Source organism: Lagenorhynchus albirostris, chromosome 2 (assembly GCF_949774975.1).
Source record: "Lagenorhynchus albirostris chromosome 2, mLagAlb1.1, whole genome shotgun sequence".
NCBI classification, from domain to species: Eukaryota; Metazoa; Chordata; class Mammalia; order Artiodactyla; family Delphinidae; genus Lagenorhynchus; species Lagenorhynchus albirostris.
In genome coordinates this window covers 118383220-118397673 of record NC_083096.1, presented here as the reverse complement: position 1 = coordinate 118397673, position 14454 = coordinate 118383220, and the positions used below count along the sequence as shown (strand labels likewise).

The 14454-nt window shown below is 36.8% G+C and overlaps 2 protein-coding genes across 25 annotated transcripts in view; one reads left to right on the top strand and one right to left on the bottom strand.

The window, feature by feature from the left end:
- Positions 1-9900, bottom strand: part of FUBP1 (far upstream element binding protein 1) — a 48349-nt gene extending 38449 nt beyond the window's left edge. For 5 of the 22 annotated variants that reach the window (XM_060139683.1, XM_060139688.1, XM_060139682.1 and 2 more), the window contains exons 1-6: positions 9667-9900; positions 3348-3438; positions 2460-2522; positions 1619-1657; positions 604-643; positions 10-62 (exon numbers count right to left, since the gene is read on the bottom strand). In XM_060139683.1, coding sequence (XP_059995666.1) covers positions 10-62; positions 604-643; positions 1619-1657; positions 2460-2522; positions 3348-3438; positions 9667-9786 — 406 coding nt within the window. In that variant the 5' untranslated portion in view covers positions 9787-9900. Of the gene's footprint in view, positions 1-9; positions 63-603; positions 644-1618; positions 1658-2459; positions 2523-3347; positions 3439-6011; positions 6125-9666 lie in introns of those variants that run through there. The other 17 variants (XM_060139698.1, XM_060139694.1, XM_060139689.1 and 14 more) reach the window with 10 other exon arrangements.
- A 50-nt stretch (positions 9901-9950) lies between these two features.
- DNAJB4 (DnaJ heat shock protein family (Hsp40) member B4) overlaps positions 9951-14454 on the top strand; it is a 41756-nt gene continuing 37252 nt past the window's right edge. Inside the window, exon 1 of one of the 3 annotated variants that reach the window (XM_060139705.1) lies at positions 9951-9968. The gene's annotated coding sequence lies outside the window, so the exon portion shown is untranslated. Of the gene's footprint in view, positions 9969-10082; positions 10193-14454 lie in introns of those variants that run through there. The other 2 variants (XM_060139707.1, XM_060139706.1) reach the window with 2 other exon arrangements.

Here is a 14454-nt window from a genome sequence, read left to right as displayed (position 1 = left end):
ATTACTTACTAAATCCAACCATCCCATCTGGAACTTTGTATTCTTCTGTCATTACAGACCTGCTAAGAAATAACAGAAACCAACATTTTCCTTCAAAGAAAGATAGATAATTTGTTTATAAATAAAAGGTAAACATAAAAATGGAAATCTAATGGCTCCTAATAACTTAAACTACATTTCTAGGCACATACTTAAAATACTCAAAGTCAAAATATGGGGCCTGAGTAGTTAAACTCAGTATCTTAATTAAGGTCATACACATCAAGTGAGGAAGGTATGGTGGATGGAACAGTCTGAAGGCACGAACAAAAAGGAGTTGGGGTGCAGTTCAGGAGATACCATTTTAACAGTTATTTTAATTCAGCTTAGTTCTTCTAAAGTGTGGCTAATTCCACCCATCCTTTCAAATTACAAATGTATCTCACTCAAGAAAACAGATCATTTGCTATCACCTATTTGAGTCAAGGGAAATGAACCATATATACCAAAAAAAAAAAAAAAAAAGCAGACACATATTCACTATATACTAACTTGGCTGTGTTTCATATACAGTTCAACTAAAACTTGCAAAGTGCTCTTTGAAAAGCTTTTATTTGACTATACCTTTGCTGCTGATGCATCGGTGGTAACTGTGTTCCGAAAGCTACCAAAAAATTAAATAAAGTGAGAATTTAATTTAATTGACATATATTTAACAATATAATCATTTTAAGCAATTCTAAAATCTTTCCCTGACACACAGACAACACGCTGAAGAGCACAAAAATTTTATGCAGAATACTTAACACTGAGAGTGGGCAAGAAACTCAGTGAAATGGCAGACATTATTGGCAATAGCATAAAAGAAAAACTGTCCTTTTTCAAGCAGCATAAGCAAAGATTAAGAAATGGAGCTATAACCCCTATGTTCATAGCAGCACTATTCACAATAGCCAAGACATGGAAATAACCTAAATGTCCATTGACAGATGAATGGATAAAGAAGATGTGGTACGTATATACAATGGAATACTACTCAGCCATAAAAAAGAATGAAATAATGCCATTTGCAACAACATGGATGCAACTAGATATCCATACTAAGTCAGAAAGAGAAAGACAAATATATGATATCACTTATATGCGGAATCTAAAATTTGACACAAATGATTCTACCTAAGAAACAGAAACAGACTAGTGGACAGAGAACAGACTTAAGGTGGTGGGGGGTGGTGTTGGGCTGGGGGAGGGATGGAGTGGGAAGTTGGGGTTAGCAGATATAAGCTAATATGTACAGAATGGATAAACAATGAGTTCTTACTACATAGCACAAAGAACTACATTCAATATCCAATGATAAACCATAATGAAATATATAACAACTGTACTTCAAAAACAGAGCTATAAAATAAATTGAACATGTAAAATGACTTAGCAATTAAATCTTAAATTATATTGATACATGGCCATAATTGAACTAGGAGATAGGAGGTATATTTTTAGAAATAAATTCATACAAAAAGATAATTTATGGCCTTCAACTAACTTCAAAGATACCCAACAAAACATAGGAACAAAGCCCTAATATTAAAATCCACAGTTACTTTAACTTTTAACCCAATTTAAAATAAATACTTACAGTCATTTTGAGGAGCAACTTTCTTAGCATCTGGCTGATCTGTAAAATTAAGAGTCTTTTAATTTTTTGCCAGTAAGTACAAACATAAGACTTAGCTCCCCCATGCCCAATCAAGAATACCAATATAAACATTTACTGAAATAGCTGAGGGTATTGTTTATCATTTGAACCAAAACTGCCAAAACTCAACCCAAACACTTAGTGATCGAAAGAAAACGGCATTTCTTTCATTCTCTTCATGTTTAAAAGATGCACAGACATTAAAAAAAGTTTTTTTACGGAATCAAATCACTGACCTTAATGTATGTTAAGCACTTTAGAATGATACAAGACAAAGTATTTAGTCCGTTACTTAGCAAAACATCACATGCTAAAGTCTAATGATGCTTCCCACTGTAGGAACTGAAGATTGGAAGGAAAAAAACCTATCAAAATGTGAAAATTTGACATATCAAAAGTTGAGTGTATCTGACAGTGAACACAAAGCTATGAAAAATAAGTAAAAAATCACATTGCAAGGCAATCTCAATCTAAACTGTTCTACTGTTCCTAACCAAACATTTCACAGCATAAACTTCAAAAGAAACTCAAACAACTACATGACTTCATCTTTATCTACACCCTTTACACACATGAATACAATGCGTACCTTAGAATAGACAACCTACAGCTCAAAGTACTACGTTCTCCTCCCCCCTTCAAACTTAAATGATTAAACATCAGAATGTTGTGCAACAAAAATTCAGACACATAATCCAAGAAATATTTGTGTCCATTTAAGAATCCACTGGTTTATTTCACGTTTACATACTGAACACAGGTAATAAATAAAAATTCCTGCCTTTAAAAGGAGAGGGCATTCCCTCCCAGTGTGTTGTACTGCTCGGACTTGTCCAAGAGCCATCTACACATAAAATAAAAAGAATACATTACATACAACATCTGAAGCATCATTAGCTCATTTTTTTTGTATATTAAAACCTCACTATAAATGTGAAAGACACTTAAATAAAAGGAAACCAAGCACTCCTGGTCAAAAGCTACAAATACATTCTATACGCTCATTCAGAATCCTCCTTTAAAAAAAAAAGGGCAAAAAGAAAATGTATCAAAATTCATACATCAAATCTAAAACAAAAAAATATGTGCAGACTTCTAAGTTCAGAAGGTTCAACAATTATGTTTTTAAAAAATACAAGGCACTGTTTATCTACTGTTTTAAGCCACATTTTGAATTAAACCTGAAACACAAAACAAGGTACTAAAACAAACAAAAAATGGTATAACCTGCAACACACTAAAGTAGCAAACTATAACAACTTCAACCTTTAAAGTGAAATCTGAAATAACAAAGTAATGAGAATACAGCATCTCAGATTAATTCATGTATGATGACAAAAACCCATGAAATGTTTCCTAAACATTTTGTATTTTTGTTTTCTTCAGTATATTAACAAGTCGTCTGTGCAAACTATCAATCTGGCACAATCCTAAAAGAGGGAAAATGATGTTCTCTAGTAAGACAAAACTGGCTGGTTAACTCAAATTTTACCTACCTTGTCTAGGTCTCTTTTCCCCCCTCTCCTTTTGAGTCCAATATAACCCTTACAATTTTAGGAACCTTATGATAAAAGCAATGTTTCAAAAAAAGAACATCTGAAAAATACTGAAAATCACTTCAACTAAACTCTGTGTAAAACAATTTAAAATATTTATGGCTATAACTTACCTCCATCTTCCAAAGGTCTTTTCTGTCCCCCATAACCATAGTCATTTGAATTCAGTGATGTACCAGCATCACCTCCAATTTTTGCTGCAATCTTAAAAAACAAAAAACACACCGTCATTAAGGATAGCACCATAACTACATTATTTCCTAATATATGCTAAATATCTATCACATAAGAAAATTAATTTGATAGACAAATTAAAATTACAGTTCAATTTATTACTATCATTAATAACTTCAGAGCTAACAAATAATCATCATCTGGAATTGCTTCTGATATATCTCTATAAAAACAAAGAAGTAATCAATTAAGAATCTTTAGAAGACTGACCAAATAACTTTGAGGAAAATATGGATCCTAATCCTATCTTCTCCATGTCTCTCTCCCATGACTCTCTATATGTTGGTATAGGGAGAACGTGAACATGCTAAGGCTGTGCTGTCTAATAAGGTAAAATGCTAGCCACATTTGGTTACTGAGTATTTCATATGTCTAGTCCAAATTGAGATGTACCTCAAGTGTAAAATGCACACCAGATAGCGAAACCTTGGAATATAAAGAATGTAAAGCGTCTCAAAAATTTTTATATTGAACACGTTAAAATGGTAATATTTTAGATATGTTGGGTTAAACAAAACATGTAACTTGCATTATACTTCTATTGGACAATCTTTTTCTAAGGGAATGAGGCGGTGTGGAGGAAGCCTGGGAAGTTGTATGTCTAAGGAAGTCTCTTATAGAACCACAACTCATTTCACTGTTAGAGACTTTTAACTTTTAGAGTGGGGCAAACATAGTATAAGAAACACCAGCCTCGGGCTTCTCTGGTGGCGCAGTGGTTGAGAGTCCGCCTGCCGATGCAGGGGACACGGGTTCATGCCCCGGTCCGGGAAGATCCCACATGCCGCGGAGCGGCTAGGCCCGAGAGCCATGGCCGCTGGGCCTGCGCGTCCGGAGCCTGTGCTCCGCAACAGGAGAGGCCACAACAGTAAGAGGCCCGCGTACCGCAAAAAAAAAAAAAAAGAAAGAAAAAAGAAACACCAGCCTCAAGTCTTAAGTGGGGCACAATCAGGGGTTATTTACTGCATTTTTCTATGAAAAGGGAAATGGAACTAAAATTGCTGAGTGCCAGCAAAAGGCCAAACTCTGTATTATGATAAATGTTTTATACTCATTTTGTCACTGAATCATCACAATTCTATGAGGTACAGTATTTAGTGAGATAGATATCCATTTTACAATTGAAAACAATCTCAAGAGGTAACTTAACCAATGTTACATAGTAAGTCAATGGTGGAGAAGTCCCAATTTCTACACACCTCCTTGGCAGTTACAAGTGGTAATCACCAAAGATGGGTGATGGGCTCATTAGAGTTCACCACGTTATTCTTTCAATTCTGAGTATGCTTGAAATTATCCATGATAAAAATTAAACAGAAAATGAAACTTTTGGTGACTGGAATTCTTCTAAAAAGGTGTTGATGTGGAACTAAACCAAGTGCCTCAAGCTTCATTATAATTAGAAAACTGGAAAGGATAAGCGTATTCAACGACTTGAATCCAATATGTATCACGTAAGTCCTAAACATATATCAGTTCCCATATACCAAATGTATTTCCTAGGATTCCTAGGTTTCCCTTTTTCTCATCTGTAAATGCAAACACCCACCACAAAGCATATTAGGATTAAATATAAAAATGCTCAACAAGAAAGGTATACAATTATATATTTCCTGACTTTATAGCTTTGGTCACTCTAACCTATCTTAATCATCTTTCACTTTCTCAAAAGCTTATTCGAATCTTTGATCTAATTAAAATCTTATTTCTTCCCTGAAAGTCTTCCTCATCACATCTGAGAACTGCTTTTCCACCATTCAGTTTTAAAGCAATCAGCATTTGAATTGTTCCTCAGGAAATTTAACATACTGCTAGGCATTGATGTTATGAGGAAAATATTTCTGGTCCAAGGAAAGAGTTAATACTAATGAAAGAAAATGGTTTAGGCTGGTAGTACCTTCTGCAGTTAGCTTTTATAAACACTGAGTTTGCAAAGCAGCACTCCTTGAACTCCAAGGAACTTCTGCACAGAAAAAGGATATTTATTTATACCTCCCTATCCACTGAATAGTTCTAAAAATATCCAACTGAAAATAAAATTGATCTTTAGTTCACTCAGAAGAACCAGTTAACACCATCTCAAAAATTCAGAACCAATACAAAAACATTAGAGAAGAACTTTTAGAAAAAATACTAACACAGATTTAATCAATTCTCCAAGATCAACAGAAAACATACACTTCCTAGGTCACTGCACAGAATTTAAGAGAAACAGTAATTCCTACAATCCAGTCTCTATATAAAATTCTTATGAGACTAGTAGAATTAAGTGTAGGTAACTTCTTTGATTTTCAATTTACAGTAAAAATTCAAGCTTTCCATTTGGACCCTGCCTACTTCTCAAATGAATAAATATTTTTTGTGCTTTCAATGTTTTAGCATTTTCCACCTTTCTTCATCAATTATTCCTAGAATCCAAGAATTTTGGAGTTGAAAGGCAAGTTGGGATTATTCAGTCATACCACCTGATTTTAGAGATTAAAACGACAAGAACAAAACCACAAACAACAACACACAAAAAGCTGATTTTCAGAAGTAATTACCTAAATGCCCAAAATGACTATCTCCTAATTTTCAGTCTACATGCTTCCTTAGGCTTTGGGGTCCAACCGTGATTTGGGGTCAGTGGTAATTCTGGTTTTTACTGCTTTGTGTCCTTGCCAAATTTTCTTAAGCATTTTGTGCCTCATTCATCTTCTGTGTACAAAAGAGATAAATAGTTTCTACACTTACCCTGTAGAATAGTTGTGAGAATTAAATGAATTAATATAAATATGCTTAGCACAGAGCCTAATATGTAGCATATAAATTGCCAGTTACTATGAACAAATCAGCACACTTTAATTCAACTATAAAGCAGGTTCACAAGACTTCAAATATTCAATTTAAAAAATTTAACAGGTTTTTATTTGTACTGGCCAAAGATATACACTTTGAAAGAACATAATTATTTTCAGAACAAAATTTCATTACTGCTTTAATTCATTAAAGATATCTGTTGATTCAATCAATAAATAATGAGTACCTACTATGGGCAAGGTCCTAATGGATTCAATTCCTATGCACCAGAAATGTGAAGAGGCTAGAAATATTACTAGCCCACCACTTTATTAGTATTGTCCCCTCTTTACAGCCCAGAAATCTGTGCTTATTATCATAATCAAGCTTTGCTATCCCATCTCAAAATGTGTTAGAAAAACAAAAACAACCAAACAACCCCACCCCCCACACAAATACTAGTTTTCACTGGAGATTAATGCTAAGTAAAAAGTCAACAGTCCTATTTTATAAATTCTTCATTGCATTCAAACATAATACAGTCTGAATTACTTTCACAATTATCAAGAAAGAGATTTCAAGAATTGAGTACTTAATGATTAATTTAATAGTTGTTTAGAGGGGAAGTGATGAGGATTGATATTCTTGCATAACCTGTGATCTACCACTATACTTAGTCTCAGTCTCTGATTCACTTCTATCTTCATATAACCTTAAGGGGAAAAAAGTAGATAGATGTATCTCAATTTTCCAGTGTTTCAAAGACAGAACTTATTATCAGTGTGATCACTAAAGATCTAATCAAAGAATTTCAACATCACCCTCTGCAGTTACAGTTTGAAATACCCAAATATAAATTTCTAAAGTAGACAGGTTGGAAACCTAAACTAGAGAAGCAGTCTGGTGCCCCTGTGCTAGATTTAGCTCACAGAATATTATAAAAATCTGGAAATTTCACATTAAGAAAATAAGCTATTAGAATTCTCTGGAAAAAAGACTGAGCAACTCGGCCTCAATTGCCTCATGGCAACAATCAGCTAGAGTAAATGCTACTAGCATTTACTAGATAGGGACCAGGGATCCCTATCATTTGTTCTGCTTTCCTGCATAACAAAGAACTATCCAGCTGAAATGCCAATAGCTTCCCAAGCAGTATGCAGCTCTTTGAAGGCAAGAAGCTGTTCTTATACCTCTTCCTTCCAAAGAACACAGCACAATACTCTAGACAAAGAAAAGAAACTTAAGGTTAGATGGAGATTTTGGAAATATAATTCAGTATCCATTTAATATAGATAAGGAAAAACGTATTTCAGGGATTAACCTAATTTGTCCCTTCAGCCCAAGCACTTTTCCCTATACTCGACTTACATAATCAGACAAGCAGCTCTACAACCAATATAGAGGCACTCTCAAATGTAACCAGAAGGGGCAATTCAACTCAAATGCTAAATATGAGAATCTCAGATTTAAGATTAATTCTGTAGAAACAATCAAATTACAGCAAAGACACTTGTAAATTTTATTACAGAAAGGGCACTGGGGCAGCTACTGGCATACAAACAGAGGACAAGAAATTCATAGTTTGAGGACAATTTCTATATTTAAAAAGGCAGTCTAAATAAGAAAATTGTCTTCAGAAGTTGTATCCACCTGTACCTTTTCTCACCTCATTTTCCACCCTCCTTCCCCCACGCAACCCTATCCTCCAATGACTTCACTCTTAGGTCCTTGTCATCCCCAAAACCCCCATACCTTTGCACATGCTGCTTCTTTCTCCACTGGTCAAACTCTCACTCATTCTTTAATGCCTTGCTTAAAATATCAGTCCTTTACTTTGGCAGTTAGGTACCCCAACCCCTGGTGTTATGTACAGTACCTGATTCACAGAACTCTAAAATGTTTATAGAACAAATGGATGAATTAACAGTGCCCATATTTTGTCTACTGTTTGAAAGCATTAATCAGATACTTCTATTCTTTTGTCTTTGGTTCCCTGATCATCATAGCTTCCTAGAAGGCAGAAACCCAATTAACACATTTAAAAAGTCTCCAGTATTTATGTACAGTGTCACAAATTAATTCAATATGCTGGTTGAATAAAATAATTCAGGTGAGTCTTCCAATCCAATCTAATAAAACCCTTCTAACAGAGTTCCTGACATTATATAAATGTTTCAGTCACTATTCTAAACATGTTCATAAGTAGTAAATAAGAATTAGGTAAATAAATCGCAGAATTAGGGTTAATGATGACCTTCTGTTGACTCCTTGGAAAATTTCTGATTAAAAACAAGTACAGGTACATTTTTATTTATAATGTGTTCACATTATAAAAATATGAGCGCTTTGCTACATCACTACAGATTTTATGGATTTTGACTCAAATGATACTTTAATCCAACCGGGGGGTGAAAAGTAAGTTAACGAAATGAACTAATGTAATCAAAACATACCACAAAATTGGATTCTGATTACCATGAGCTTAACACTGTACCCTAAAAATGTCTAGCATCTAACACGCATCATGTCATAACGAGAATATAAGATTCTTACTTTTACTTAGACACAAGTCCATACCAACATCACACGTTTTAAAATTACATTAAGGGACTATCTAATAAAGTTCAAATAAAATCCTAGAATATAACTTTTTTTTTTTTTACAGCTTTTGTTTGGGAAAGTGGTGCCTTCAGGGCAAATGTACGCACCTACGTAATACAAAGAGGTCTGGTCAGTTTACGACTCTGAACTGAGAGGCAGATTCAAATTGAAACTTAGGGTATAATGGCCCTGAAGCCATTTTGAGAAGTAAGAGGGAAGGAACCGTAGAACACGCGTAAATCCCGCCCTGAAGAGGGATTCCAACGCGGAATACGAGTGCTCGCCTCTAATTTTCTTCCTTGAAGGTGTGAAAGTGTATGGTACCGAAAGATTAACTGCGGGAGAACTCGAACGGGTTGGAAGCTCTAAAGACTGCTTTAATGACAGATCCCTTCCCTTACCATGGCTCCGGCGGACAGACCCTAGTCCTTTCCCAAACTCATTACCAGAAGCTTCCATACTATTGTGTAAAACTACGCGCGCTTTACCCCATGGAAGAGGATGTTCACTCCGAGGAAAAGGAAACGCTAACACCTTGGAGAAAAAAGCGCGAGTACCGCAGAAACGGGAGAAAAAAATCTAAAGCCATCTTCGCGTAGCACGCGTTGGGGTTCAAAGTGGCTTAGACACCAAGAACACAAAACCGAGTTCCAGCCTCTATTCGGTATTACCAACGTGGGGAAACGTGAGTCTCGTCACATTTCAGAGGGCGGAAGGGCACTTCTTTCCTCTTCCTCATGCGCGAAGAAGTAGCGGCCTACTCAGCCAACGGCCAATTACCGTGAGCTGTCGGGGTCTCGCCGCGCGGTCCAGACTTACCTGTCGGGCTCTCTGCAGCGCATCTTTGAAAGCATCGTTAACTCCTCCACCACCACCGCCGCCGCCTCCACCACCAGCTGAGCCAGAGGAGGGTGGAGGCACTGTTGAATAATCTGCCATGCCTACTCTACAGTGGCCGCTACCGCTTCTTCGCAGGGACCTCTCAGCCAACTGCTAAGAAAGGAAGAAAATGGCGGCCGCCGAGGCTGTATCACATTCTTGTGCGACCATCGTGCCGTAGAGGGGCGGAGACTGAAAGAAGAAAATCTCGCGATGTTTTGAAGCAACGCGCTGTTGTGGGGGTGAGGCTGGAAAAAGCCAGGCAGCGAGATATCGCGAGAATTGTCTTTAGATTTCGCGAGAATGGGGTTTCTATTGGCGCCTCCTCTATGGGCGTTCTCGGGTTGAGGCGGTGCGGTTATCCCTCTGGGTTAGTGGAAAGACTGGTGAGCTGGCCGCCGTCTGCTTGAATTTTTGAAAGGCTGGAGGAAAGGAGTAGTTTCTTATCGGTCGCCGCCTCAAGGAGGTAGAATGGGTGGATTTTCCGCCCAGGGTCATTCTGTGTACTAATGGGGAAGTGGGGGACGTCGATAGGCGTAACGGCGGCGCAGCAGTGTCTAGAGCGTGCCGCCGGGAGGGCTCGTGGGAGACGCGCGCTTTGGCCGCCGCGCGGTGATGCTCCCGAAAACGTCCGCCCGGCATAGCGGGAACGCGGCATGATTTTAAGGGTAGTGAAGTGTCCCAGCATTTTACTTCTAGATTGTCAGTTTTGAGTTTTGTCACAAGTGGGGATGAATTTAGGCCGGAGGCCTTCGTTCTCGAACTGATTTCTAAGTTATTGTGTAAATTCTTTGGATGAGGCTGTGACGATATGACTGCCCTTTTCTTTACCTTTTAAAAATGTAATTGTTCCTAAAATTCAGTTTTAGCCAGACTCAGTAACCTAGTATCGTATGTATCCATGGCCAGTTTTATTGAGGTCCTTATAGATAAGAAACGGCGTCCATTTCTTGACCAAAATTGGCTTTGTAGCTTCTTCGAAATAGTTTCCCTCAGCCGCAACCTGTGAGAACTCTGATGTTTTGTATTGTCATCCCGGGACTAGATGATGATGATATTATTTTGTTTTTTGTTATCTACTTCAGTTACCAGGTAATTTCTTTCTGGAGCATATCGCGGCGCGTAGTTTACTGCATTAGTGGTAGTAGTTTCAGGCCCATTAGAATGCTTCAGGAGTCGATCACAGTGATTTTATTTTTCCCCCTAATTCTTTCCCTTTAGATAACAAAAAATGAGGTAAAATGAACTTTACCAAATTTGCTATTTTGTGTTTAGTGAGTTAGGTCTCAAAGAGTACTTTGCCCATTGCTAGTTTTAAAGTAATAAAGAGAAACGTGTGCTGCAGTCTTACTTATACCTGAAATTAATGTATCCACTTGCTCAAGGCCCAAAGTAAGTCTGATAACAGTTACATGCACACAGGTACAAGTGGGCCATCATTTTCCTATAATTAGCTTTTCCTACCATTTTATCCATTTACAGCTCTGATTATGTCCTTCAGTGTGCATAGACATCTATTTCGATTTGGGGGGGAATTTGTATTTGGAAAAGCAGTGAATGTGTTGGACTACAGATTTAAGCATAACTGGTAAAAAGAAAAACTGTATAAGCAGTGTTGGGTGGTATTGCTAAATAGGATTTCTTCAGCTGTGCTTTGAGAAAGTCTGTCCAATAAATGGCATTTATTAATCAGTAACTGATTTTTTCATATGTTATTAATTAGACATATACCAGTTAGTCCTGATCAACATAGTGTTAGTCACAGAGTGATATAATTTACCTCCAAAGAAATAAACTTTGTTTCATGTATACCACAATTTTAGTTATCTCTAAACATTGAAAATAAGTAAAGAGCTCCATTTCTAGTTTTTTTTGGTAGAGTCTCCTGGAAGTACGGGTATTCTAGGATGGGAACCATTTGGAATCAGTCAAGATCAGGATTTCTCAACCTTAGCACTATTGACACTTTATGGCCAAGTAATTTTTTATTTTATAGCACTACTGTGCATTGTAGTATGTTTACCAGCATCCTTGGCCTCTACCCATAGATGCCAGTAGAACCTGTACCAATATGAGAACCCCCATACCAATTATGACAACCAAAAATGTCTCCAGAGATTGCAGATGTCCCCCGGGAGGCAAAATCACTCCACAGTGAGAACCACTGGTCAGCCTTGATTGCTGCCCCTGATTTTTCCATCAAGAAGACCTATTTACCTTACTTCAGAGGTATATTCCACATTCCACTACTCTTCATCTCCACTACTCCTGAGTTACCGTCACCTCAGTCTTGGGCTGTTACAGTAGCATTCTAGTTGTTTTTTCTGCTTCCACCCTTAACATCTTTACAATTTACTTCTAAAAATTATGAAATTTTGTACAGCGAAGTATATAATGTATGTAATGTCTCAATTGTAACAAGCACCCATGTATCTGCTTTCCAGGAATGTTCTCCAAAAAGTAAACCATTACCAGTACTCTTGAAGCTCAAGGGTGCCTCTACTTGAATGTATTACAATTGTTTCTTCATATAGCAGCTTAAAAGCTTTCTTTAAAACATAAATCACATCATCTCACCTAGTCTTCTCTCCTGTTGCACTTTATTATTTTTTTTTTTAATTTTTTTTTTTCCTGTTGCACTTTAAATCCCATCTCCTGGAATGGCCTAAGGGTGCCATGTAATCAGGCTACTATCTAAACACTCCTGCTCCTCATTCTATTTGAGCCACCTTGCTGTCCAAGAACATTCCTGCCTCTAGGGCTTTATGCTTGCATCTTCCTCTGCCTGATTCAGATGTTCTTATAGACCTTCACATGGATGATTTGTCCTAATCATTTGGGTCTCAGTTCAGATGTCATCTCCCTAGACCATCTCTGACCTCTGTTGTGCCATTCTGCAATCACTCTCCAATTACCATGTTCTCTTTATAGAATTTATCGGAAATTATGTCGTATGTGTTTACTTGTTTATTGTCTGTCTTCCATTAGATTGTAAACTGCTGGAGAGCAAGGATCTTGTCTGTCTCTACCACTGACTAGTTCCTAACACATAGTCTTAGCTTTCTAGATATTTGTTGAATGAATGAATGTCGAAAAAAATCCATCTCTACATTTTAGTTGATTTTGTGACCTTGGTCAAGTGAACTTAGACTTTGTGTCTCAGATTTTCTCATCTACATAATGATCGTAACCTGCATTGGTATCCTCAAATGAGGTATCTCTGTGAGCTCTTCAGAAACTGGAAAGTGCTATCAAATGGAAATTGGCTTATTAAACATAGAATTTGGCTTCTGGTATTTCATAATTAGGAAAGAATAATCCGTGGTACTCCACTTCTATAAATTTTTTGGATTAAACATCTATGTTCAAATCTTAGTTTTGGTAAAACCCAGGATCTTGTAACAGCAACTGAATTGTAGGAAAACTATAACCAGTGACTTGATTTGGTTATATGTGAATTAGTTCTGATTCCACTCAGTCTTCTCAAAGCCATTTGTAGTTTGCTGGTTACTCTAGATAATTTCATTATAACTGATGAAATCAGACTTTTCTTGACTAAATGCATTTCCCTTTGCAATGTAAATCCTCTTAAAAGTGGATGTATCATAGCTAATCTAAAACTGGTTTATTGTGCTTTGAGAGATTGGCTAAATTTAAAGCTGAATTCTATTTTATAGTCACTGTCTTATCATAGAAATTAGTATTCCATATTTCATTCTCAGGATGAAGCAAAAGTCAATGTTTTTAAGCTTATAAAAGTCTAGCTGGGGCATTCAGTTTTATCAAATAACAGAGTAAAAAGATTAGTAAAGGTAGTACAAGTTGGGTTATTAAATGTACTGGCAACATTCTTCATTTTACCTTCTGATTTATTGTTTACCAAATGACTGATTCTTTCTCAGCATAACTTTCCACTGTTGGATTAGTTAAATCTGTGTGAAATATTAACAGATTCTTATTTTATAGCTATTGGAGAAAAAGTCCATTATAGCTTTTTGGATAGGCATTTTAGAGTGGCAAAATTGTACAGACTTCCTGCCTCATCTTTATATCTATCACCCACCTCCTAACAACTCTTAGCCAAAAGGAGCTGATAACTTTATGCTGTATTCTGTGTGTCGTTTGAACCAGGCCTGTATTTTCTCAGTGCACAGTCACAACAGATTCAGGTTAAATGTGAGGAGGAAAGTGGCCAGTTAGTTCAAAGTAAAGTAAGTGGTCCGGGATGTTGTTTTAGGGTATTTGATCATTAATGTTGGTCATTGGTCTTAATGACTTTTGTATCCTTTCTGATTGAGTTTGTAGGATTCTGTTTCAGACTGTGTGAATGGAAGCAAGAACTATCAGTACTTGCATTATAAAGGACAAAGTTGTTAACACAAATGTAACTTGGGAACTTTGTGGAGAACAACAGTTTGACTAGTGTCTGAAACTGGAGGCAGCCCCATGTAGTGAAAAGAACTCTGGACTTGGTCCCAGAGGATCTAGATTCAAGTCTGACCCATGTGCCCTTTGGTAAGTCACATAACTTCCTTTTACCAGCATACCAGAGACGGCAGTTTAATCTGTTTTTGAAAAGTAAACGGTAATAAAAATGTCTTATGTTTTTACACCATGATTTCTGTCTTTTCTCTTTCAGAAGTCACCATAGTATCATCTCACCCTCAGTTATTAGAAATTTCTTCTCTGATTTGGATGTCAGATTTAATAGTATGTCCTGATTGAAAG